Source organism: Ursus americanus, chromosome X (genome assembly GCF_024610735.1).
Source record: "Ursus americanus isolate L20-20 chromosome X, mUrsAme1.1.p, whole genome shotgun sequence".
NCBI classification, from domain to species: Eukaryota; Metazoa; Chordata; class Mammalia; order Carnivora; family Ursidae; genus Ursus; species Ursus americanus.
The window spans coordinates 65,147,226-65,171,903 of NC_142164.1; the positions used below are offsets into that span (position 1 = coordinate 65,147,226).

At 41.2% G+C, this 24,678-nt stretch overlaps 1 protein-coding gene across 3 annotated transcripts; it reads right to left on the minus strand.

Moving 5' to 3' along the window:
• Nucleotides 1–85: 85 nt before the first annotated feature.
• NONO (non-POU domain containing octamer binding) lies at nt 86–24,553 on the minus strand. 3 transcript variants are annotated; one of them, XM_087859689.1, is made up of 12 exons: nt 14,367–14,436; nt 8,787–8,838; nt 8,038–8,197; nt 6,671–6,864; nt 4,980–5,281; nt 4,055–4,150; nt 3,671–3,867; nt 3,298–3,382; nt 2,792–2,894; nt 2,180–2,219; nt 1,832–1,941; nt 86–1,109 (listed from the first exon to the last, which is right to left on the minus strand). In XM_087859689.1, the coding sequence occupies exons 3-12, from the start codon at nt 8,186–8,188 to the stop codon at nt 975–977; spliced, it is 1,413 nt and encodes a 470-aa protein (XP_087715815.1). In that variant the 5' UTR covers nt 8,189–8,197; nt 8,787–8,838; nt 14,367–14,436; the 3' UTR covers nt 86–974. The 3 variants fall into 3 exon arrangements, with proteins under 3 accessions (XP_087715815.1, XP_045644732.2, XP_045644730.1); XM_045788776.2 differs by lacking the exons at nt 8,787–8,838; nt 14,367–14,436 and adding an exon at nt 24,402–24,553; XM_045788774.2 differs by lacking the exon at nt 8,787–8,838 and having other exon boundaries at nt 14,367–14,516.
• Between the last annotated feature and the right edge of the window lie 125 nt (nt 24,554–24,678).

Here is a 24,678-nt window from a genome sequence, read left to right on the forward strand (position 1 = left end):
AAGGATTATCCCTATAGAACCTATGCTTAATCTCTTGAGACAGAACTCCCCTCCCTCCATTCCCTTTCAAAAATAGCACAGAAAATTAAAAGGCTTAAAACGTATTTTAATAAGTTGATGCTGTATTACTGCTCCATTTCTCAGAAAAACTCCAAAGATATCAGGGACAAATCAAACATGGTACACCAATAAAAAAAATGCACAGCATAACTACCTAAGATAGGCAAGGCTAAGAGCTACTGTCCGACCTTCAGCATACAGCAACCCTGTTCCCAAGATTGTACTAGGCCTATCAAGAAAAGCTGTGAACAGCAACATCATAGACACAAAAGGGCTGTTCCTGGGTTATCCCAACCCAAGAAAAAAGATGGAGGCAACTTAACACAAGATTTTTTAAAGATACACTAAAATGAAAATTTCTAAGAGAAAATGTCTTCCTTAGGACATGAAGGGGTAATATATGGGATATAACAGAACCGTATGTATGTTGTCTGTGACCTCTGTGGACATTTGCCTGAATTCCCACCTGCGAGTGAATGGAACAATGGGGCTAAGGTCATTGGGGGATGTTTGTTTTTGTGGTGTATGTGGCAGTGTCTCTGGGGTTGGAGGGTATAATGAGAAAGCAAATAGAACAGGATGTACAAAGAATGGAATGATCAAGATTAATGGGGGCTCTAACTGGATCCATTTTTGCCATGGTTCCCACCCCCAGGCCCTCAACAATCACATGAGACTTCAGGAATGCACCACACAGAATCAATTGGTTAAACGATATACCACACAGAACTGATTTGTTAAATATCGCCCCTCCCTTGCCCTCAACCTCCAGCAAACTCCCTCAGAATAGTACAGGCAAGGAAGACCTAACTATTGGGAGGAATCCCTAACACTTTTCCAGGGCAGAATTCTGGCTAGTCCAAAAAGGGTCCTTCTTTTAAGGGTTTTTGGGAAACTAGACATTGAAATTTTTATTAGTATCGACGACGTTTGTTTGGAGCAAATTCAGCTCCAGGAGCTGCACGGTTGAATGCAGGAGGGGTTCCACCAATTGCCCCAATTCCTTCCATTGTAGCAGCCTGGCCAAAGCGTTCAGTTGTTGGTGGGGTCTTAAAGAGAAAAAAAGAGCAATGTTACAATAGAACCTATGTCCCAAGCTTCCCGCCCATTTGTAATCCCTCCCCTGGAGGCCATTTCCACCGACTATTCAAAGCTCTTGATGTTCTAGGGGCGACTAAGCCTGTTTAAAACTCTAGTGGCTATCCCTGAAAAGGCGGCTGTCTGAATTACAGACCCACCCAACTATCCTACCTTACCTTTTTATCCCAATTCCTAGTGAATAACCAATATTACATAGTAAATTCCCAGACTAAGTTCTACTTAAATCCTTTTTCCTGAACTAAGTATATGGACAAGGACAAGCACTCTTCAGCAACCTTAAATCCACCTAGTTTTAAAATTTTGACACTATAACTCAGGATTGTATGAGCCATAAAGCCTTTTGGATTTCTATCTACTATTTTATGTGATAATACCTAACTTTCATTGCCTTCCCTCCAAAAAACAAACAAAACACCTGTTAGCCCGTTAACCCAGGGTAGCAACTGAACAGTCAGACTGGCCAAAGACATTTACTTAACTCCTAAACAAAGTATATTTTGAGACTGGGTTTGTTCAAGATTCAAAAATCAAGACCTTGAGGTTACATTAATGAAAAGTGGCCCTAAAACCCGATTATCTGTAGCCAAATTGTGGCAGGCACAGGAACTGAAAGCAAAGTCCTTTCTCCTATCACAACTTAGAATTACTGTAAGGCTCTACAGTTTATTACCAATCCCAAGGTTCCATCTGGCATCATAGTGGCAGGTCCTGGAGGAGCTGGAGTACCAGCTGGCACTGGAGCAGGGGGCATGGCGCCTCTGTTGTTTATGCCCATAGCACCTAAAGCAGAGTAGTGTGATCAGTACAGGAGACAGAAACTGTCAGTCTCTTTCTGTGCAAGAGAAAACAATTCAACAAGACCTCTGAGCTGAGGACATGTTACCCCCCTCCCCTGCAAAACAACGATGCTCACAGAAATGTCAGCCCCTTAAATCTGTACTATGTCTGAGAAGCCACATAGTTCACCAGAAATTATACAAAAAAGGGAATCAGAGCCATTAACCTCCTAAGTCCTTACCTCCCATAGCCATCTGGCCCATCCGTATCTCCTGTTCCCTCTGAAAAATAAGAAATACTCAAGACAGTCCAAGACAGCACTGCATTCTACCATTCACAATACATTGAGGACCACACACCAAGGGAAGACAACACATTCCAAGTACACTGAGGCCAAGCTGAGGAAAACAAACATCTCCTTGCTAGTTGTGCAGTTGAGTTCAAGATTAGAACTACAAGGACACAAGTCAGAGTCTGCTATTAGGACAGAAGAGGTAAATGGCAAGGGGTGACGTAGCTGACTTCTTCTAGAACCTCAATCTGTGCAACAACTCTAAGGACATCAGAGAACTATTTAAGGCTGCTATGGGACTGGATATACCCCATCATGCAGTCACTGAGTCTGAACTGTGTTAACACTGGCCCTAGTTCTTCATCCTAAATTGCCTGTGAAGCAAGAACTCCCCTTCAAACCTTACCTTTCCTTCCTATGAATTCTTCTTTCTAAAAGGAGTTTCACAGAATACAAAAACTGGTCATAACCTGGTATGTTTTACAGTCCTAGTGGACAACTCATGGTGGGTTTGTCGTATCATGACTGGCCTGGTACATCATGGGCACATGGGAGATATACCGCATCAGGGAATGTTCCCTTGAATCCTTCCTGCTGTCGCCGCATCATTTCTTCCTGTTGCCGCCGCATCTCCTCCTCACGGCGCCTGCGCTCCTCCTCCTGCCTACAGAGAGTCACCAAGGTATTTAGCAGAGACACTCCAGAACTTGAGCAGGGTATCTTCACAGGGGAGATCAAGAGCCTATTGAAAACTACCATAGCCTTCCAAGAAACTCGCTGTTAAATGTGTCCAGCCCTAAAGCAACCCAAACGTATCATTCAGGAGAAAAAAGTTCTCCTTTTGGAAAGGAGCCTCGCGACACCAGCACTCAGCTGCTTTCCCTTTAGTGCAGCCCTGGATTAATTCCTAGAATCATGGGTAGCTGAAACACTTTCCATCCAAAGGGAGAACTTGAGAAGCATCCAGGAAATACTTACAAATGCATGAGGTAGCACGGTACTAGGAAACCGGAGGGAGACATTACCTATTGGAGTTGTCAGAGAAAAAGGGTTTGAGAGTTAGTTACCTGAGCTCCAGTTGCTTTCGTTTTTGCACTTCTTGGTTGTGCAGCTCTTCCATCCTCCGAAGTTCTTCTTGACGCCTCATCAAATCTAGAAAAACAATAGACTGATTCACAGTAGTCTTCATTCTCCTCATATAGACCCAATAATTTTCCATAAATAAAGATCCAGAAAGCAAAGGGGATATATAATCTTTGAGTGGCCATCTGAGCTATCTAGATTCCAAAAATGAAGTCAAACCTATCATTTCCTTCTCCACAGAATCCAGTATTCTATCTCCAAGCTCATTTGCCCACCAAGACCAACCGATACAAAAAAATCCTGAAAAAAGTCATTTTGTTCTTGTTCTAGGTTTAAGACCTACAGGCCTACACTCACCCTGTCTCATTAGCATGACCTGGTGCTCATGGCGAGCAGCCTCCATCTCCATCTCCAGCTTCTCACGAGCTTCCTTGATGTTGCGGTCCACTTGGTCCTGCTGCTGCTTCTCCATCTCAATGAGCGCCTTCCAGCGCATGGCATACTCATACTCGAAGGAGCCAGGCTGTGCAAATCTGGGTGGCTGCTCTCGCTCCCTATAGACAAGGTTCCTGGGTTATTAAAACTTTGTCCACTCCCCCAACTAAGCACCGCATTCCTACTGAGGGCCTAGATTATGGCTGCCAGTGAATACCTATAGGAAAATCCTGCCTCTTTGACACATCCCTTTATAAGTTTAAGAATAGATAAGCACCTAACAAGGAATCTGTCAGAACCACATACTTGTGAAATTGCTGGTTCTTTATAACCAGCTTCTCTGGAAGTCCCTCTTCATCATCCAACTGGTCCATGGGCTCCACGGTCACAGGCCGAGGAAATCTGGGAGAAAGAAAGAAGCTCAGTGTTAATCAAACTATACCCTACACCAGGCTTCCTCTCTATACCTGCCACTGGCACCATAAAGTAGTTAGGGATCAGGACTGTACAATTAAACATATTTCTGAAGGAGTTTTTACACCCAGCCCCCAGTAACCAAGTTCTTTCAATGGCATTATGTGGAATCTGGGGTTGACAGGATGAACTGAGGCTTTAAATCTCAGAATACAGCCTTAAAGGTGTTCAAAGTAAGTAAATAGGATACTAAGTACAATTTAAATAATCCAATACCTATAAAACTCCAGACAATGACTTGAAATAAACACAGAGATGCTGCATGCACAAAACAACTTTTCAGAGTTCTAAGACTTCAAAGGGGAGATTTAGGGGCGCCTGGGTGGCACAGCAGTTAAGCGTCTGCCTTCGGCTCAGGGCGTGATCCTGGCGTTATGGGATCGAGCCCCACATCAGGCTCCTCCGCTATGAGCCTGCTGCTTCCTCTCCCGCTCCCCCTGCTTGTGTTCCCTCTCTCGCTGGCTGTCTCTATCTCTGTCAAATAAATAAATAAAATCTTAAAAAAAAAAACAAAAAAAACAAAGGGGAGATTTAACACTGATTAAACGACAACCTACTAGATGACTGAAAGGTTTCTTTCTTAATCTTCATACTATTTCCATTAATTTAAGATTACACTGAAAACCCTACTAGAAAGCTGAATTAGTAACCAAAGTCTTTAAGTGAACACAAAAACATGGTTCCTAGAGGCTACCTTCCCACACCACTGAAGGAAGTAGTACTCTAAAGTCTATTTCTAAAAGCAACCCTCACTTACGTGGTTAGCAGGAAGGAGCCTTCACTGCACCTGTCCAGAGCTTTCCGAGCAGCTGGCTTCCCTGAGAATTCAACAATGCCTTTTCCTGAGGGCCTTCCTCGATCATCAACAATGACTACAGCCCTTTCCACCTGGCCAAACACCGAAAAGGCTTCCTCCAGCAGTTCATTGGAAACATACTGAGGAAGGTTTCGGACTGTAAGGGATGCACTATGGCAGGCAAAGCGCACACGCAGCTGCTTTCCACGGAGTGGCATGTTGTCCAGTTCTACTTTGGCAATCTCTGCTAGGGTTCGTGTTTCCTAGGAAGCAGTAAGAAAGTTAGAATAAGTTTGACAAAGACCACATGTGCAGCCATCAAGAGTCTAAAGTAGCATAGCCCAATATAAAATGCCTGCCTGCCCCCAATCCCTGACAACACACAAAGAAATCTTAATAGTACTGAAAGAATACAAATTACATGTTTCAGGTAGCTCTTTTGGATAGTCTAACTGCTCTGACGGCCTTGCAATAAATCAACTGGAAATTCTAGAAGTTAATACCACTTACATGGTCATCAGTATCATAAGTTATTCTCCCAAGTGGTAACAGTTCATTGGGACAATGACCAGCCTAAACCTACCCTTACAATACAGTGGCCAGAATATTTTAATTTTAGCTAGCTACATACAAGTTTAATGAGAAATCATGTATGCCCTCCATGAGACCTCTTTAGAACCACAGACCCTAATGGGAACCGCCTCTCATACTACTAAAGAGGAACCTCAAACCCCAGAAAAAATAACTTGCCCATGTAATCTTGAGTTGTGGTAGATCTACAATGAAAACTAGTTCTGACCACCACATCTAGTGAACTTGCTAACACATTTCTGTTCCTTGTTTATATATGTAATGCCCAGAAATGTTCCTCCCCCATATACTTAAATGTTTCCTGATCAAATCAGTTTTTACGAAAAAAATCTATACTTAAAAATGGTTAAATAATAAATTTTATGTGTATCTTAGCACAACTCAAAAATTTTTAAAAAATAGAGGCTCCTGGGTGGCTCACTTGGTTAAGCAGCTGTCTTCGGCTCAGGTCATGATCCCAGGGTCCTGGGATCAAGCCCCCATCGGGCTCCTTGCTCAGCGGGGAGTCTGCTTCTCCCTCTCCCTCTGTGCTCTCTCCCCCTCTCTCTCTCAAATAAATAAATAAAATCTTTAAAAAAAATTTTTTTAAATAGATATGAATAAAACTGTTCCCTGATGGTTTTAAAAGTCTTAAGTGAGAAAATACATAGGCAAGAACTTAGGAAATGAATTCTATAAACTTTAATCATTACTAAAATAAAATAAAATTGAGTTGATAGTTATTGAAGCTGGGCATCGAGCATATATAGGTTCATTATACTATTCTGTCTACCTCTGTATGTTTGAAATTTACCAATTAAAACAAAAGTTCCAAAGGGCATATTTTAGCCTCAGTGTCCTAGACAAATAAATCTATGTTATCCTTGAAACAAAACAAAAACCTATGAGGAAAAATAAAAATAAAACCTGTATTTTCTGTCCTGTTCTACCAACTGTAACTATTAAACATTTAACAAACAGACCACCTGAGAATTATTTCCACTGCCTAATTTTCCACATCCATCATTCCCCAACTTCCCCACCTTTTGGAGCACATACTCTAAAAGCCCGTGGTTGCTCACCAAGCGGATAAAGCCAAAGCCCTTATCCTTATGAATGAAGACTTCGCCTGCCTTCCCATATTTCTCAAATAGTTTCCTCATCTCCTCCTCAGTGATGTCAGGAGGAAGATTGCCCACAAAGAGCCGGCTACGTTGGGTGAAGGTCTTCTCTCCTGGTTTCCTAAAATTCTTCAGGTCAATAGTCAAGCCTTCATCTGAGAGAATACACACAGTCACTCAAAGGATTGGGCAAAGAGATCTACAGTCACATTCTCAAAGAACTATAAATGCTCCCAGATTAGGAAACTTAACTGCTGTACAGAAGTCAAACACCCTTTCCCAATATAATCTACCCACTAACCACTTATCAGTAAATTGCACCTTAAAATGTAAAAGCAGTATGCAGACATCTGGGAATACTTCTCAATAGCTCTACTATGGGCCAGAAGCCACCCGGACTAAGAGACAGAAAGACAATACAGAAGCTATTGGGGTCAAAAGTCAAGGTGACTTATGTTAGAAGAGATCAGTTTTTTAAATACGAAACTAGGGGCACCTGGGTGGCTCAGTTGGTTAAGTGGCTGCCTTTGGCTCAGGTCACGATCCCAGGGTCCTTGGGATTGAGGCCAGCATCGGGCTTCCCTGCTCGGTGAGCAGTCTCCTTCTCCCTCTCCCTCTGCCCCTCCCCATACTCATGTGCTCTCGCTCACTCGGTCTCTCTCAAACAAATAAAATCTTTTAAAAAATAAGACTGAAACATAATCACTCCATTTCCCAATCTCTCACCAATCTTCATAACCTTAACACTTCCCATTCTTTCATGCTTGGGCTAATGGAATGAAAGGAAATAAGTTAGGAAACAGTATTCTTTGTAGGGATCTCTGGAAATAAAAGAGGGTTGAGGTTGGTTCTAGTTTTAGAGGCATACAATAGATGTTCAAAGTTTGATGAATGAATGGAATGTGCCTTTAAAGAATGTTTACTCTGATTAAAAACGGGTTGGGACAGACCCCAGGCTGAAAGTATAACACTCAGTACTAGACTTCTTTTCCCTTCAAGATTTGTTCTATATTTTCTAACTACCAGTCATCTGATGATTACCTCTAAGAACCAAGCTCTGAGGTAAAACACACAGACATCTGTTTAGCAGAATATGCCAACACAGCACAGCAACTTGTACTCATCTGCTACCCAACATGTCTGCTCCTTGTTTCAGTGAATCACCCTTTTTCTATCCTAAGAAGTATTAAGAGGTAAATAGGGGGAAAAAGAGAAAAAGATGTGCTACAAAGGCTTATTCATTTATAAGACCAAGAGACTAATCTAAAAACCAAGAAACCTTTCCCAAGAGGGAACCCATTCTTACCCCCCTACAAGCATGTACTCACTTTGGCTGCTGGCTTGTTGCCCATTTGCAGGTATTGGTGGCGGTGGTGGCTGCTGCTGTTGCTGCTGGTGGTGCTGCTGGTGGTGATGCTGATGATGCTTCCTTGGAGTATGGTTTTGCTTCTCCAAGTTAAAGGTTTTATTGCTCTGCATTTTTGCACCCTAAAAGGAAAATGTGGACCGTCAAATACATTCAGGGCTAATCAGGCACCTTCCTGATGATTTATATGTCACTAATCATCTCTGATATCCTGGCTTTTGCCAGATTTAAACAACTGGTTGTTGTGAACAAGTATGGCAAAGTCGTACACTACTCAAAAACCTAACAAAACCAGACACTAGCAGTTATGTTGCACACAGAAACTAGACAAGTACTAAACAAGAACAGCTTGCATGAGAGTAGTTTGAAGAAACCTCCAGTTCACTAATTCTGTACATTAACTGGAAACTACTTTCCCCAAAGAAGCTATCGCCTAAAAATTAGCCCTATCATAATATTAAAACATAACGAGGGAAAGAGATTCTACTTATCACAAGAACAAGGACTACTAAATCTTGTTATCTGGCACTTTGCAGTCCTAGCCTACAGTAGATACTGTGGAATGAACAGTAGAAAAAGTATGGGCTGTGGAGTTAGACATACTTAGATTTGAAGCATGGTCCTGGTACTCACTTACTAGCTATGTACCACTTAATAAATCACTTCTGCACAAACTTAAGCTGTTATAAAGGGGATAATAAAAATACCTACCTCTCAAGATGGCTACGAGGATTCATAAATATGTGAAAACACTAGCTCAGTACTGAAATACAGTAAGCATTCAGTAAATATGGTTATTAATCACAATAAAGATAAGTGGCTACCAAAGCATTGAAAGCATCAAATAAAAAAGATGAATATACAATCACAATGTTAAATCTCATCTAAAAATTAACATAAGATTAAAAGAAACAAAATGAAAATTCCTAGTATAATCTAGAGTGAACTCAAAAGTTGATGGCTTTATTTTTATTTTTTTTTTTTTAAGATTTTATTTACTTATTCAACAGAGATAGAGACAGCCAGCGAGAGAGGGAACACAAGCAGGGGGAGTGGGAGAGGAAGAAGCAGGCTCATAGCAGAGGAGCCTGATGTGGGGCTCGATCCCATAACGCCAGGATCACGCCCTGAGCCGAAGGCAGACGCTTAACCGCTGTGCCACCCAGGCGCCCCAAAAGTTGATGGCTTTAAAATGGAAATTTTCTAATTGATCTGGTCAACAAGCTGAGGACCCTCTTCCTCATTTAAGGACAGTTCTCCAGGAATAAAAGGGCAAAGCAATCCTAAATCTTTCCCCTAAACACAAGATCTTCTAGTCAGAATTTAGCTGAAGGAAAAATGCAACGAGGGACCTTTTCATGAATACTTATTGTTAACATTTTATGATTCCTCTAAAATAGAGAAAACTGGATTCTCAGATGAAGAAAATGTGACAACGACTTGATAACTACTGATTCTGGATGATGGGTACATGAGAACACTTTTATGTATATAAAAGCTTTCCTAATACATTTCTTATCATATCCTTCCAAAACTAAAACAACATAATTATCAAATTCTATATCCAAACTGTTTCATAAAACAAGTAATAACAAGAGCTATCAAAATGTTCATATTCTGTAACTCAGGAAATTCTACTCCTAGAAATTTACCATAAGAGTATAATTTTAGGAGCGCCTGGGTAGCTCAGTAGGTTAAGCATCTGACTCTTGATTTTGGCTCAGGTCATGATCTCAGGGTTGTGAGATCCAGCCCCGTGTCAGGCTCTGGGCTAGGCGTGGAGCCTCCTTAGGATTTCTCTCTCCCTCTCCCTCTGCCCCCGCCCCAAAGAATGTGATTTTAAAAACCACATCCATGAAATAGTCACTGTGATGACCTTTACGGTAACAAAATAATGACTTAAAATACCCCAAATTAGAGGTATAGTTTTTAATAAATTATGATACATCTATTCAGTGGAGTGTTACACAGCATTAAAAATTATGAAGACCATGTAAATGTGAAAAATGTTTGATGTTTTAGGGCACCTGGGTGGCTCAGTCAGTTAAGCGTCTGCCTTTGGCTCAGGTCATGATCCCAGAGTCCTGGGATCTTAGCCCTGCGTCAGGCTCCCCGCTCAGCGAGGCATCTACTTCCCCCTTTGTCCCTCCCCCAACTCATGCTCTCTCTCTCTCAAATAAATAAAATCTTTAAAAAAAGAAAAATGTTTGATGTTTTAAAAGGGAAAGTTTTAAGAAAGAGGAAAAGGGTTTTTTTCCCCAAAAAATGTATGAATGTAGACTAGGACCAGAAGGCAGGCAAAAATGAAAACTGCCCTGTTTATAAGTTATTGATCATTATTTACTAATTTTAATTTTTTTACTAATTCACCCAACAAATATTCACTGAATGCTTATTACTATTTGCTAGGCACTATTATAGGTGCTTGGGAATGCATCAATGAACAAAGCAAAGATTCTTGCCTTCAGTTGTGCTTAACTTCTAGTAAGACAAAAATATACATAATAATTAAATTACACAGTACTTAATGAGAGGTAAGTGCTACTAGAAAATAAAGAAAAAAATGGGGCAAAGTGGATAGGGAGTGAAAGGGGTCTAAGACTGCAATTTTTTAAAAGATTTTATTTATTTGAGAGAGAGAATATGAGAGAGAGAGAGATCTCGAGCAAGGGGGTAGAGGGAGAAGCAGACTCCCGGCTGAGCAGGGAGCCCGATGCAGGACGCAGTGCAGGACTCCAGGACTCCTGGGATCATGACCTGAGCTGAAGGCAGAGGCTTAATCAACTGAGCCACCCAGGCGCCTGGTAAGACTGCAATTCTAAACAGAGCAGAGGTAAGCCTCACTGGAAAGTTGACACTTTAGCCAAGACTTGAATCTCATTTGTATCATTTCATCAATCTTATGTTTCTCATTAACAAGGTACCTATTGCAAAATGTATCTTTAATATAGAAAACTTAGAAACAAAAATATTAAAACAAAAATCCACCACCAGAAAAGTCAGTTAACATTTACCCTTCCAGTCACTGATTTATTTGCATGTACTTTAAGTGAAATATAAAAACCACTTTGCAACCTGCCTTTTCTACTTTATTACATGATGAAGAGCTTCTATGTCAATATTCTGTATTATTTTTTCTTCTACATTAATTTTTAATGCACAAAGTATTCAGCTGTAAACCAAGCACCTATTGTGTTGGACATTTGGGTTATTCCTGTTTTTTCACCACTATTTATAAAAAATGTTCATAGCTAAATCTTAGGCACATCCATGAGTAAATATACCTTCCACAATTTCTATTTTTATTTACCTTCCAAAACACATATTATCATTTCAACATAATGCAGTTATACTGCACCATTGTATGTTCAGTTTTTCTTCACTTCTATGTAAACATAATTATAATTTTTATCAGGTACACAAGGTCCATGTGGATATATACTAACTTACTAAACTACCCCCCTACTATGAGACATTAAGGTTGTTTACACCTTCTTCCTATTAGAATGCTGCAGTAAGTATCTTCTTGCTTATAGCTCTTTTAAACTATTTCCTTATAATAAATTCTTAAAATTACAATAATTCAATCTATCTTTGTTACTCTTACCCAGAGTGCAGCATTTTTTCCTCTAAAAAAAAAGGAAATCATGTTTCTAAAAATGAGACATAAAAACAGGAAATTATTATAACATACAAAATTTATGAAGTCTACCCCAGCAAGTTGGGGATGGGGTTAGGTTGGCATTAGAATCAGATCTTTAACTTTTTGAGTCCCAGCTATTAAACACCTCCCTTCCCAACTCCAAATTGGCCTATACCAGAAACTTGAGTTATCTTCACAGCCATTTCTCCAACTAGGTCTTCTTACCTTCTCACCCCTGGCTAGAATCCAAGAAACCTCTTTTTTTCTCCAGCCTTTAATATGGGAGTCAGTGGCCCCAGCCTCAGTATCTTGCATCCCATTCAGGAATTCACAATTTATATTTACACATTAATAAAAATCCTTACAGAGATCCATTCAAAACTGAAATATTAAAAACTCTGTACTTACATCTTAACCAAACTTCACCACTCCTTTTCAAAAAGGCCATTTTACAACTTCTTAGTAGAAATGATCTACCTCCTTGAAGAAAAAGTGCTAGGATGTTCTAAACCATATAAGATAACTTCAAGGGAGGTTATTTTCGGTTTTAGAAAGTGCAGCTTGGTGGTTAAGATGATAATATCAGATATTTACCAACCATTATATGCCAGGCACTGTGCCAAGTCTGTATGATCTCACTTTGAGCTCAAAACTATTACTCTCCTGGATAAGAAAACTGATGCCCATCTAAGGTTACCCAAATGTGATGGGAGCAAGGAGTGGAACTCACATCTATTTAACTCTAAAGCTCATTCTCATCACTATGCTACAAGCTTAGTAATCAAACTCACCTTGAATTCAAAGTTTAGAGTCCAACAAACTGACTAGCCATGTCACCTAACTTCTGAGCCTCAGTTTCCTCACCTGTAAGGAGAGGGTAACAACGGCAACTTCACAGGGCTGGTTATTTTAAGGACTAAAAGAGATTGTGTACACAGCACTTGTCCCTGCTGGCAACCACTATCCGTATTTCTACATTCAGTTGGTGCTGTAGTTAGACAAATATCATCAATTACATTCTTCCTCCTCTGTTTCAGATTGGAGCAAAAGTCATTTTTTACAACCAAATTGCCTACAGTTGTGTTTTTGAATAAATGTCTCCACGATGCTAATCCTTCCAATCCTTCCTTCCAGTTTACTCTTTCCCAAGAAAGGTATTCAATGGTGAAGTGAAGACTAAATAATATTGTATAAATCACTTGCCCACAAAGTAGCAAGTACTCAGGAAGTACTGTTCTTATCACTTATTTCTGATGATGACCACCAACAGAATTTGGAAATACATGCAGAAATCTCTTGTGAGCAATAAATTCACTGTCTCCTAACCACTGGGCCTCTAAGAACTAAACACAAAGATCAGCATCAAGGATTTGTCTATTTATCTGTCCCAAAGACTAACCCTGATGAAGGACTTTTCTTTAGAGAAACTATGCACTGCTGGTTTAGAAAGACTGGGGCTACTGGACACAGCACGACTGCACAAATGTGGTTTAGGTACAAGACCAAACACTACATCACACATATTTGAAATCAGTTTTCAGGAAAAGATCAACTTAAGTGGAAGCCGTTGAGGGGAAATCTGGTAAAAATCTACCAACCCAGATGGTTGCATGGATATGGACCTGTCTGAAAGCTGTAGTAGAATGCAGTGATATGGTAAGGTACTTTTCCAGGAGTTTCTTAAGACCTTTCATTTAGTAACAAGGAAGCTGGACAAAGGCACAGCATAAATCTAGCCAGTGCCCCCACGAGAGTTGCCAGATTTATCAAATAAAAATACACAACGTCAGACTTTAAAAATGATCTTTTAGTATTTAAGTCCCATGCAACGTAAACTAAAAATAATTTTGCTATCTATGTGAGATCCAAATTTAACGGGGAGTCCGGTATTTTACCGGCCAATCCTACCCCCTACACCTACCTCAACTTCGGTTGAAGATAGCAAAGTACCTCCAAGTCGTCTCTAACCTCAACTTCTCCGTTAAGAACACAAAGAAAGGTTTCAGATGACAACAAGAGTTTCACCGAGTGAAAAATACCCAATAGGAAACCCATAAAATAAACTTTCATTTTAAAAAGTGATGCTGTAAATGGGTCGAGTAACTAGGCAACAAGACTTAAAAAAAAAAAAAAACATACAGGAACCTTACTAGGGAAGCCGCGGGGTCTGGACTAGCAGATGAACTTCTCAGCTTAGAGTTTTGACAAAGAAACATCGCTGGGGGGGGGGGGCGCATTTCTCATTCTGAATTAATGGCCTCGCGAGGCTGAGAGGAGGAGCGCCGACAAAGCGCCTCCTCCTCCAGCCGCGACTTCAGGGCTCTCGGATAATAGACTCCACACCCTCAGGCCCAGGGCGGCTAAAGGACAGGGGAACTTACTGACACGGATCAGAATCGAAGATGAGTCGCACAAAGAAATGGGGCGGGAAAGGCAACGGGAGCCAGGTTAATGCAGAAAGCAAGGCGAGCTGAGAGCGATGGGCCCCCGCGGGTGGGCTGAGGAGGCCGTGTGGCGGCGGGGACAAGGCCTCAAAGGGCCCTGGAACGAACGGCCAACCTCCCTCCAAACCTAGCCTCGCCCTAGCCTCTTGCCGCAAAAAATCCTACTCCCTTCTCAAACAAGAACTAAGTCGTCCCCAAACTCACCCTCTACCGACTGTTCTCTCCTCAGAGTAACGGCGACGCTACACGGCCTCTACCGTCCCGAGAAAAGAGCGCGCGACCGCCGGAAACGAGACGACGGAGCTCGGTGCCTCCCAAGGGGTACAAACTGCGATCTTGATTGGTTATCTGACTTGCCAGTCAAGGTTTATCTCCAGAGGCGGAATCGTTTTTCCGCCATTTCTTCGATCCTATTGGCTACCGAACGCGAAAGATCTGAGTTCGTGTGAACGACAGATGGGGACAAAGAGCGAGGCTTTCTACTTAATGCGCATGCGCAAGTTGCCGGTCCTCTCGAGACGGAAAAGGAAGGGGGAGGAGGATAAAGAGGTAGGGAGGGGGATGGAGGGTCGGAAGGAGAGGCAGTAGCGGGCTATCGGAAAGACTGAAAAACCAAGTAATGGGAGAGGCAAAGGAGAGGGCAAAAAAGGATAGCGCGGAAAGTGGAAAGAGAAGGGGAGAAAACGTGCGCGTAGGCGTGCTCTGAGAACTGTACTGCGCCTGTGCGAGAAGCAAGAGTAACAATGTCATTGTATTCCGTGTGGTAGCTCTAGCTTTTCCTTCTGAAAAAATGCCCCGCCATGTTCCTTTTTTCACACTTCCTCATTAGGGCTTGCCCTCTGACACTCCATACTTAGATTTCTAGTTGCTTCTGCTACCAGGTCTACTCATGAAGCCCGACTGAAACAGTAATCACTATGGCTATGGTTATGGTTATGGAAAGGGGTGGGGGAGAGGACCGGGATTGATAACTTAGTTTCTGTGATTGAACACAATTGTAACCACCTATTTCCATGGTAACCAGGGAACCCCCGCAGTCCAAACACCACTATTGTTTCTGTGATTCACAAAGAGATTCAACAGGTGTCATTATTGCCATGGATACATTGTAGGCCTCCAGATCAGACAGATTCTGTATTCTGTAGGATGCCAATCAGGTAGGCGCCTTCATTTTTCAGTAATGCCAAATTAGTCCTGTGGTTAATCAAGAGCTACAAGGCTCAACTGATAGGTGTTTGTAGTTCGTTCCCACTAATTAATTCACACTCGGGGTTTCAGGGTGTCCCAACTGGCGCCTCATTATGTGGGGACACGGTGATCTAGACCTGCACTGTCCAGTAGGAACTTCTGCAAGGATTAAAATGTTCTTTATTTGCTCTGTTCAGTACAGTAACTGCTAGCTATACATATATGGCTGATGAGGGCTTGAAATACGATTAGTGCAACTGAGGAACTGAATTGTTAATTCTATTTAATTTTAATTAGCTAAAATTTAAATAGTCACGTATGGCTAGTGGCTACCATATTGGACATTTCTAGACCAATTGTTCCCAAACATTTTGAGAATAAGTAACACCTCTATTATGACAACAGAAATATTATCTCTATTCTGGGGGCGCCTGGGTGGCTCAGTCCTTAAGCGTCTGCCTTCGGCTCAGGGCGTGATCCTGGCGTTCTGGGATCAAGCCCCACATCAGGCTCCTCCGCTGGGAGCCTGCTTTTTCTTCTCCCACTCCCCCTGCTTGTGTTCCCTCTCTCACTGGCTGTCTCTCTGTCAAATAAATAAATAAAATCTTTAAAAAAAAAAAGAAATATTACCTCTATTCTGAAAAAAATTTTTTCCCTGCTCATGGAAAAAAAAATAAACAATACCCAAGAGTATAAAGAGAAAAGTCTCTCCCTCTGGTTACAATTATAACCACTTTCTTGCATTTCTATTTTCTATGTACTCACCCAGTCAAAAAGAAATGTTTATACTGTTTTATACACATAGGATTAAGGTAAGCTATACATACTTTTCTGAGTCATGACTTTCTCACTTTAAAAAATACTTTCGCTCTCTTTCCATATAAATGCATAAAGATCTATGAGGACTTTTTAAAATCAAATATTTTATAGACACCCACATGATGGTTTTTAGCGTCTCTTGAGTGAAAATACAAATTATAGAAGAGTTACAGTAACATTTTTTTAAAGATTTTTATTTATTTCACACACAGAGAGAGCACACAAGCAAGGGGAAAGGGAGAGGGAGAGGGAGAAGCAGGCTCCCCGCTGAGCAAGGAGACCAATGCGGGACTGGATGTGCCCCTGGATTCAGTAACATTTTAATGAATGTATACTTTGTTTAAAATCACAACAGCTGTTTATATTGGAAAATATTTGGTAACAAAAGGAAGATTGTTGTACTTGCATGTATCTCGAGACAATCACAACATAAACAGAGAAATGTTGATGTAAACAAGTAATTGCAATACTCTAGGCAAATAAAATAATAGCACCAGGGGCACCTGGGTGGGGCTCTCTGCTCAGTGGGGAGCCTGCTTGTGCTCTCACTCTGTCAAATAAAATCTTAAAAAAAATAATAGCACCATATTAGAGGTAAAGTGGTAACTCAAAGGTAGCAGGGTTCTGCATGAGTGGATCCGGAATGGCTTCACAAGAAAGAACACTTTTTAATTGGGTCTTAACCAAGAGGTTGTAGTCAGACCAATTTGCAATGGATCAGAGGCAGAATGACCTATGTTTTGGGTAATTTGGCCTGGCTGAAGAAAAATGGGGAGGCTAAGTGATAGGAAATTAGACTAGAGAGATAGGCATAGGCCAAATAATTGAGGGCCTGTGCTGTGCTTAGAAGTTTACACTTTACTCTGTAAGTGATGGGGAGACATTGAAGAATTTTTTAAAATAATGTATGGTTTTTTTTAAAGATTTTATTTATTTATTTGAGAGAGAACATGAGTGGGGTCAAGGGCAGAGGGAGAAGCAGACTCCCTGCTGAGCAGGGAGCCTGATGTGGGGCTCGATCCCAGGACCCCGAGATCATGACCTGAGCTGTAGGCAGATGCTTTACTGACTGAGCCACCCAGGTGCCCCAATAATTTGGTTTTTTTTTAAAGATTCTTATTTATTTATGTCAGAGAGAGATCACAAGCAGAGAGAGCAGCAGGCTCTGTGCTGTGCAAGGAGTCCTATGTGGGACTCGATCCCAGGACCCTGGGATCATGACCTGAGCCGAAGGCAGATGCTTAACCAATTGAGCCACCCAGGTGTCCCTATGTTGGTTTTTTTTTCTGGTTATAAAAGTAATATATGCTTATTGAAGGCAAAACTCAAAAACAAAAGTATTTAAAAATCATCATAATCCCATTATGGAGAAATTGCTGTTAACATTTTAGTATATTTTCTTCCAGACTTTCACAGATAGACACGCGTGTGTGAGTGCCTCTGTGTGTGTATTTATGTATTTATAGAGAGCAAGAGAGACAAAGAGACTGAGAGACAAAGAGAATAAATTTTTTCTATGTATAATAGGTTTGAACTTCAGAAAGATCACTGTAGTACTGTCCTGAAGCTGTTGTAAAAAATTACTACAGAGTTGATGGCTTAAAATAATAGAAATGTACTCTCTCACAGTTCTGGAAGCCAGAGTCTGAAATCAATATCACTGGGATGAAATCAAAGTGTGGGCAGGGCTGCGATTCTCTCTTCTAGGAGAGCCTGAGTCTTGTCTCTTCCAGTTCTTGGTGGCTGCCAGCATTCCTTGGCTTGTTGCCACATCACTCCAATTCTTGTATACAAATGTTTATAGCAGTATTGTTCATAATAGCCAAAAGGTACATCAACTGATAAATAGATAAGCAAAATATGGTCTATCCATACAGTGGAATATTATTCAGCCATAAAAGGAATACATTGTGATACATGGTACATGGATGGACCTTGAAAACATTATGCTAAGTGAAAAAGCCAGCCACAAAAGTCCACATATTATATGATTCCACTTATATGAAATGTCCAGAACAGGTGAATCTATGGAGACAGAAAGTAGAATGGTGCTTACATAAAGCTACAGGAGGTGGGGGGATGGGAGAATATAGCTTAAGAATATAGACTTTCCTGGGCGCCTGCGTGGCTCAGTTGGTTGGGCATCTGCCTTCGGCTCAGGTCATGATCCCCAGGTCCTGGGATCAAGCCCCGCATTGGGCTCCCTGCTCAGCGGCAAGTCTACTTCTGCCTTTGCCCCTCCCTCCCTGCTCATGCTCTCTCTCTCTCTCAAAATAAATAAAATCTTAAAAAAATAAGAATACAGACTTTCTTTTTTTAAAATGATGAAAATGGGTGGGAATGCAAACCAGTGCAGCCACTGTGGAAAATAGTATGGAGGTTCCTCAAAAATTAAAAATAGAACTACCCTATGACCTAGTAATCACACTACTGGGTATATACCCCAAAGATACAAAGGTAGTGATCTGAACGGGCACCTGCACCCGAATGTTTGTAGCAGCAACATCCACAATAGCCAAACTATGGGAAGATGAATGGCTGTCCATCAACAGATGAATGGATTAAGACGATGTGGTATATGTATCTACCACATATTATATATGTATATGTATATACACACACACACACACACAATGGAATATTATGCAGCCATCAAAAAATGACTCAGTTGGTTAAGCGTCTGCCTTCATCTCAGGTCATGATTCCGGGTCCTGGGATCGAGTCCCACATCAGGCTTTACACTCAGTATGGCGTCTGCTTGGGGTTCTCTCTCTCCCTATCCCTCTGCCCCTCCCCCCCTCAATATAAATAAAATCTTTTAAAAATATTTTTTCTCTCTCCTCCTGCCCCTCCCCCACTCACTCGCTCTTTCTTCCTCTCTCTATGAAAAAAAGAGTGCACTTATCATGATGAGCACTGAGTAATGTATAATGTATAGAATTGTTGAATCACTATACTGTATACCTGAAACGAATACAACACTTCATGTTGATTACACTGGAATTAAAATAATAAAAAAAATAAAATGATGACAATGTTGTAAAATTGTGGTAATTGTTGCACAGATCCATGAATATGCTAAAATCCATTGAATTATACACTTTAAATGGGCAAATTGTATGATGTATGAATTCTACCTCAATAAAGCTCTTATTTAAAAAAAAAGTGTTAAGTGGAACTCAAAGAAGTATTATTAACCTAAGTTGATTTCCCGAGGGATAGTGCCATAGCAGAAAGTCTGTAGGGACCTTGGGACCCACATAGATCCTAGGGTGTGTCTCATAAAGTCAGTTGGCCTTATGTGGAGGAAATTGGGATATGTTGCCTCCAAAGTTGGGAGAGATGTTTGGACAGGACAGAGGGAATGTTGAAGAGGAGAGTACAGTCAGAAGCACACTAGTAGGTCAGAGTGCCACAATTAGACTTGCTGATAAGGAGGAATAGGTGCCTTTTCACTATATTTCATTAATTCCTCTCTTTTTTAACTTTTAATTCCAGTTAGTTGACATACAGTGTTTTATTAGTTTCAGGGGTACAGTATGGTGATTCAATGACTCCATACATCATCCGGTGCTCATCAGCACAAATGACTCCTTAATCCCCATCACCTATTTCACCCAACCCCCACCCACGACCTCTCTGGTAATCACCAGTTTGTTTTCTATAACCAAAAGTCTGTTTCTTGGTTTGTCTCTCTCTTTTTCCCTTTGCTCATTTGTTTTGTTTCTTAAATTCCACATATGAGGGGAATGATAAGGTATTTGTCTTTCTCTAACTTATTTTGCTTAACATAGCTCCTTCCATGTCCGGGCAAATGACAAGATTTCAGTCTTTTGTAGGGCTGAATACTATTCCACTGTATGTATATATACCACATCTTCTTTACCCATTCATCAATGATGGACACTTGGGCTGCTTCCATATCTTGGCTACTGTAAGTAATGCTGCTAAAAACAGAGGGTATGTGTGTCCCTTTGAATTAATGTTTTTGTATTCTTTGGGTAAATACCCAGTAGTGAGATTACCAGATCATAGGGTAGTTCTATTTTTTTAAGCAAGTTCTACCCCCAACGTGGGGCTTGAACTCACAACCCCAAGATCAAGAGTCACATGCTAGGGTAGTTCTATTTTTAACTTCCTAAGGAACCTCTATACTGCTTATGCACGGTGGCTGCACCAGTTTGGGAAACCACCAACGCTGCACGAGGGCTCCTTTTTCTCCATGTCCTCGTCAACACTTGTTGTTTCTCGTGTTGTTGATTTTAGCCATTCTGACAGGTGTGAGGTGATATCTCATTGTAGTTTTGATTTGTATTTCCCTGACCATCTTTTCAAGTGTCTTCTTTGGAAAAATGCCTCTTCATGTCTTCTGCCTATTTTTAAATTGATGTTTTTTGGGTGTTGAGTTTTAGAAGTTCTTTATATATTTTGGATACTAGTCCTTTATCAGATATGTCATTTGCAATTATCTTTTCTCATTCTGTAGGTTGCCCGTTAGTTTTGTTGATTGTTTCCTTTGCTGTGCAGAAGCTTTTTGTTTTGCTGTGGTTCCAATAGTTTATTTTTGCTTTTGTTTCCCTTGCCTCAGGAGACATATCTAGAAAAAAGTTGCCTCAGCCTATGTCAAAGAGGTTGCTGCCCATGCTTCTTCAGGATTTTTATGGTTTTAGGTCTCATGTTTAGGTCTTTCATCCATTTTGAATTTATTTTTGTGTATGCTTTAAGAAAGTGGTCCAGTTTCCCCAACACCATTTGTTGAAGCTACTGTCCTTTTCTCATTGGATATTCTTTCCTGCTTTATTGAAGAATAATTGACCATATAGTTGTAGGTTTATACTCATCCTTTTTAAAGAGAAAGATGAAGATTCCTTATTTTTGCCTTCCTGCCTTTTCTCCTCTCTTGTTTCACTTTTATCTTTGCCCTTGTTAAGCCTTACATCATAGAAGTATTGCTATAATTTGAGTTCGTTGGGGCTTTTTTCCCCCTCTCTGTCCTTTATTCCTGCATTCATCAATTCACCCAATAAACATTTATTGAATATCTATCAAGGACCATGCTAGATGCTGGAGATAGGGACGAGTAAAAACCAGTCTCTGTAGTTGAGAAGCTCACAGTCTAGCATTTCCCCAATGTCTCCCTAAATACCCATTTCCTTTTCTTCATTCCAGGGTACTTCAGAATTGTATAAGACATTAAATAAGAATCCATGTGTTTCCACAGTTGATTCTAAAGAGTGAACCTCACTCTAATCAAATGATTGCCAAATAGTACCTCCATTTCTTTGACCAAGTCATATGCAGGGTTGCCCGTGGTGCAAAAATAAAAGTTTGACATCCAGCAGTAATTAATTAAATAAAGCATGGTACATCCAAATGATGAAATAATACACAGTCATTACAATTATGTTGTAGAACATGTACAAGAGAATTCCAATTTTGTAAAAAAAATATGTATGCAAAAAAAGGACTAGAAAGATATACATCAAAAAGAGCAGTGGTCATCTCCAGGTTTAATAGGTAGGATATAAGTGATTAATGCTTTTTTCTTCAGACTATGTTTTTACAAAATTTTTACGGTGAACATTTATTATATTTTTGTAATCAGAAAACATAATTAAGATGAAGAGTGCTCATGAGGACAGGGATTGAGTTTTTACCTGTCTTATAGTGCTTACAGCACTTGAGTGCTTTATAAATGGTGAATAACAAGTAACAGAATTGAGTACTATGTGATAACCAGCAAGGCTTAAAATGAGAGAGTTGACTTGCCGGCCACACTCTTAACCAACTCCCCTACCCTATTCTGTATTACAGCCTTTCATCCGTAATACATACATATTCAAACCTATCAACTGTGGGCACTCTTGGCTTAGTCAAAGACCCCCCCCCCCAAAAAAGTATTCATTTTAAGGACATGAAGGTTTCAGGGTGCAAAGTCCCAGACCATGACTGAAGTTGGATATATTTCTTTTATAATGATAATAGTAACCTCTGAAGCAGTATCTATTCAACACCTGCTATATGTCAGACAGGTGTACATCTCACTTAATAGCAACCCTATGAGGTATAATCTCCAGTATTTCCTTCCAGTCTTTTTCTATGTATACATGTACAGTTGACCCTTGAACAACATGGGGACAGGGGCAGAGTTGAAAATCCAAGTTTGACTCCCCCCAAACTTAACTACTACTATTGACCAGGAAGCCTTACCAATAACATAAATTGTTGATTAACACATATTTTGTATGTTACATATATCGTATACTACTGTACGCTTACAATAAGGTAAGCTAGAGAAAAGAAAATGTTATTAGGAAAATCATAAGGAAAAGAAAATACGCCTACAGTACTGTACTGTATTGAAAAAATCCACATATAAGTGGACCCACACAGTTCAAACCCATGTTGTTCAAAGGTCAACTGTATATAGAATTTCTCTACGAAGTTAGCATCATATTTTCACTCCTTTTTAGAAAATGTAACATGGGGGCATCTGGCTGGCTCAGTCAGTAGGGCATGGGTCTCTTGATCTCAGGGCTGTAAGTTCAAGCCCCACACTGGGTATAGAGATTTCTTAAAAACAAAAGTAAAAAATGTAACATATCAGGAACATTTTTGTGTGTCATTAGTTCTTTTAATAGACTAAAGTCTATTTTAAGAACAGTTTTAGGTTTACAGCACAAGTGAGCTGAAAGTACAGAGAGTTCCCATATAGTCTCTGCGTACCCCATAGCCACCCTCCTGGTATTGCCTCCCTTGATCAACATCCCTTACCAGAATGGTACATTTGTAACAATCGATGACACGTTGTTATCACTCAAAGCCCATAGTTTACATTAAGAGTTCACTTTCGGTGTTGTACATTCTATGCGTTTGATAATGTGTGACATGCTTCCACTGCCCTGAAAATGGTCTGTGCTATGTGGTCATCGGTTCTTTTTTTAATGTAACCACATTTTAATGAGTACATCCATCCTATGAATATAGACAAAACTGATTTAACCAATCCCCTACTATTGGACATTTAGATGGCTTTCTTATCTCTGTGTTAAAGATGAGAAAACTAAGACCTGGTGACTTGACAAGTGACTTGTCCAAAGTCCACTGGCTAAAAGTGAGCGGAGTTGAGATTAGAATCCGGGTCTGTCTCCAGAGCCCACACACTTCTATGCCACCACATTGCCTCTGAATGAGTACTAGGCCATTAATCCCTCCTCAGACTGTCTCCCTTCAACTTGAAACCAGGCATTCTCCACAACCAGACCAGTCAAGGATCCAAGCATGTGCTGAGAAGGGCAGGCAATACAAAAGAACGAGGTCGACTAACTGAGATGGAACAAATTGAAAATGCAAAGGGAGGTATAGGGACATAGAAATAAGCAGAAGGTGGGAGATAGGTACACAGAATACCGGTTAAGATCGAAAGGAAGCTGGGTTTGGGAAACCTGAAGGGGAAAACTCTTGCTTTTATCTCTGTATATAGGAGAGAGCAAAGATAATCTCAAGGCCATGTGGGGAGCCAGGAAGGATTAAGGTTTCTGGGAAAGTGAATGAAACAAGGGAGGATAAAACTCCCTAGGACTATGAGGCTAGGAGAGGCTTAGTGTGGGAAGGGAGGCCCAGAGCAAAGAGGCAAGCTAGAGCAGGCACTGGACACCAAACCTGCACGTTCTTAAATCTGTGGCAGGACTCCCCTCCGGCCTGAGCCTCCTCCAGTATCTCAGATACTAAAAGCTCTCCAGCCCTTAGGGGTTGGAGGAGGAAAGTAGGGGGCGGGGACTGCAAAGTGCTCTAACTATAATGGGGACTGAGAAAGGATCCTGGCACATACATTTTTTTAAAACTAGTAGGCCTAACGCTGGTGCACCCTCCCCCTACCCCACTTCTCAAGCTTCAACCTCAGCCACACCCACATGCTAAGGACCATCGGGGCGGGGGGGCGGGGAGGCGAAGCGTGTGTGTGCGCGCGCGTGCGTGCTCGTGCGTACGAGAGGCAGAGACAGAGACAGAGACTGAGACAAAAAGAGACCGGCAGAGAGAAAGTGCGCGCCAGGGAGAGAGAGAGAGAAGAAGGAAAGATACAAGGACAGAAAAAGGGAGGGAGGGAGGAAGAGAGAGGCACAGAGAGAGAAAGGAGGAAACAGAGCTGTCGGCCTTGGTGAGGAAAACTACTGAAGAGATAACGCAGGGAGCTCCTGCAGGAAGACTCAGGGAGAAGATCCCACAACTTACCCTAAGACCGTTGAGGGAGTAGGGGAGTGTCTTTGCAGGGCCTGGTTTTGGGGTCATCAGGCAGTAACGGTTACTGCATAGGCGTTGTCACTGAGCCAGAGCCATTTAACCCGCCCCGGGTGGCTGGAGACCAAGCTTAAGACACCCCACAACTATGACATTCAGAATGGTTAGGGGAGCCCAAGGCTGCAGACAAGGGAAGGAGGGGCACGTGAGGGCTGGGTCCCAGCTCCCCCCCCCCGCTGTCACTCATTACCCCAACAGTCGCCCAGGGGGC

Bases quoted from the DNA above. Each gene is read 5' to 3' on its own strand.
- NONO (XM_045788776.2), bottom strand. From the start codon at position 24,458: ATGACCCCAAAACCAGGCCCTGCAAAGACACTCCCCTACTCCCTCAAC. The intron at 6,865-8,037 runs GTGAGTACATGC...GTATTCTCTCAG, and splicing joins GCAACAAGCCAGCAGCCAAA to ATGAAGGCTTGACTATTGAC. The intron at 3,383-3,670 runs GTGAGTGTAGGC...TTGTTTTTCTAG, and splicing joins GGTCATGCTAATGAGACAGG to ATTTGATGAGGCGTCAAGAA.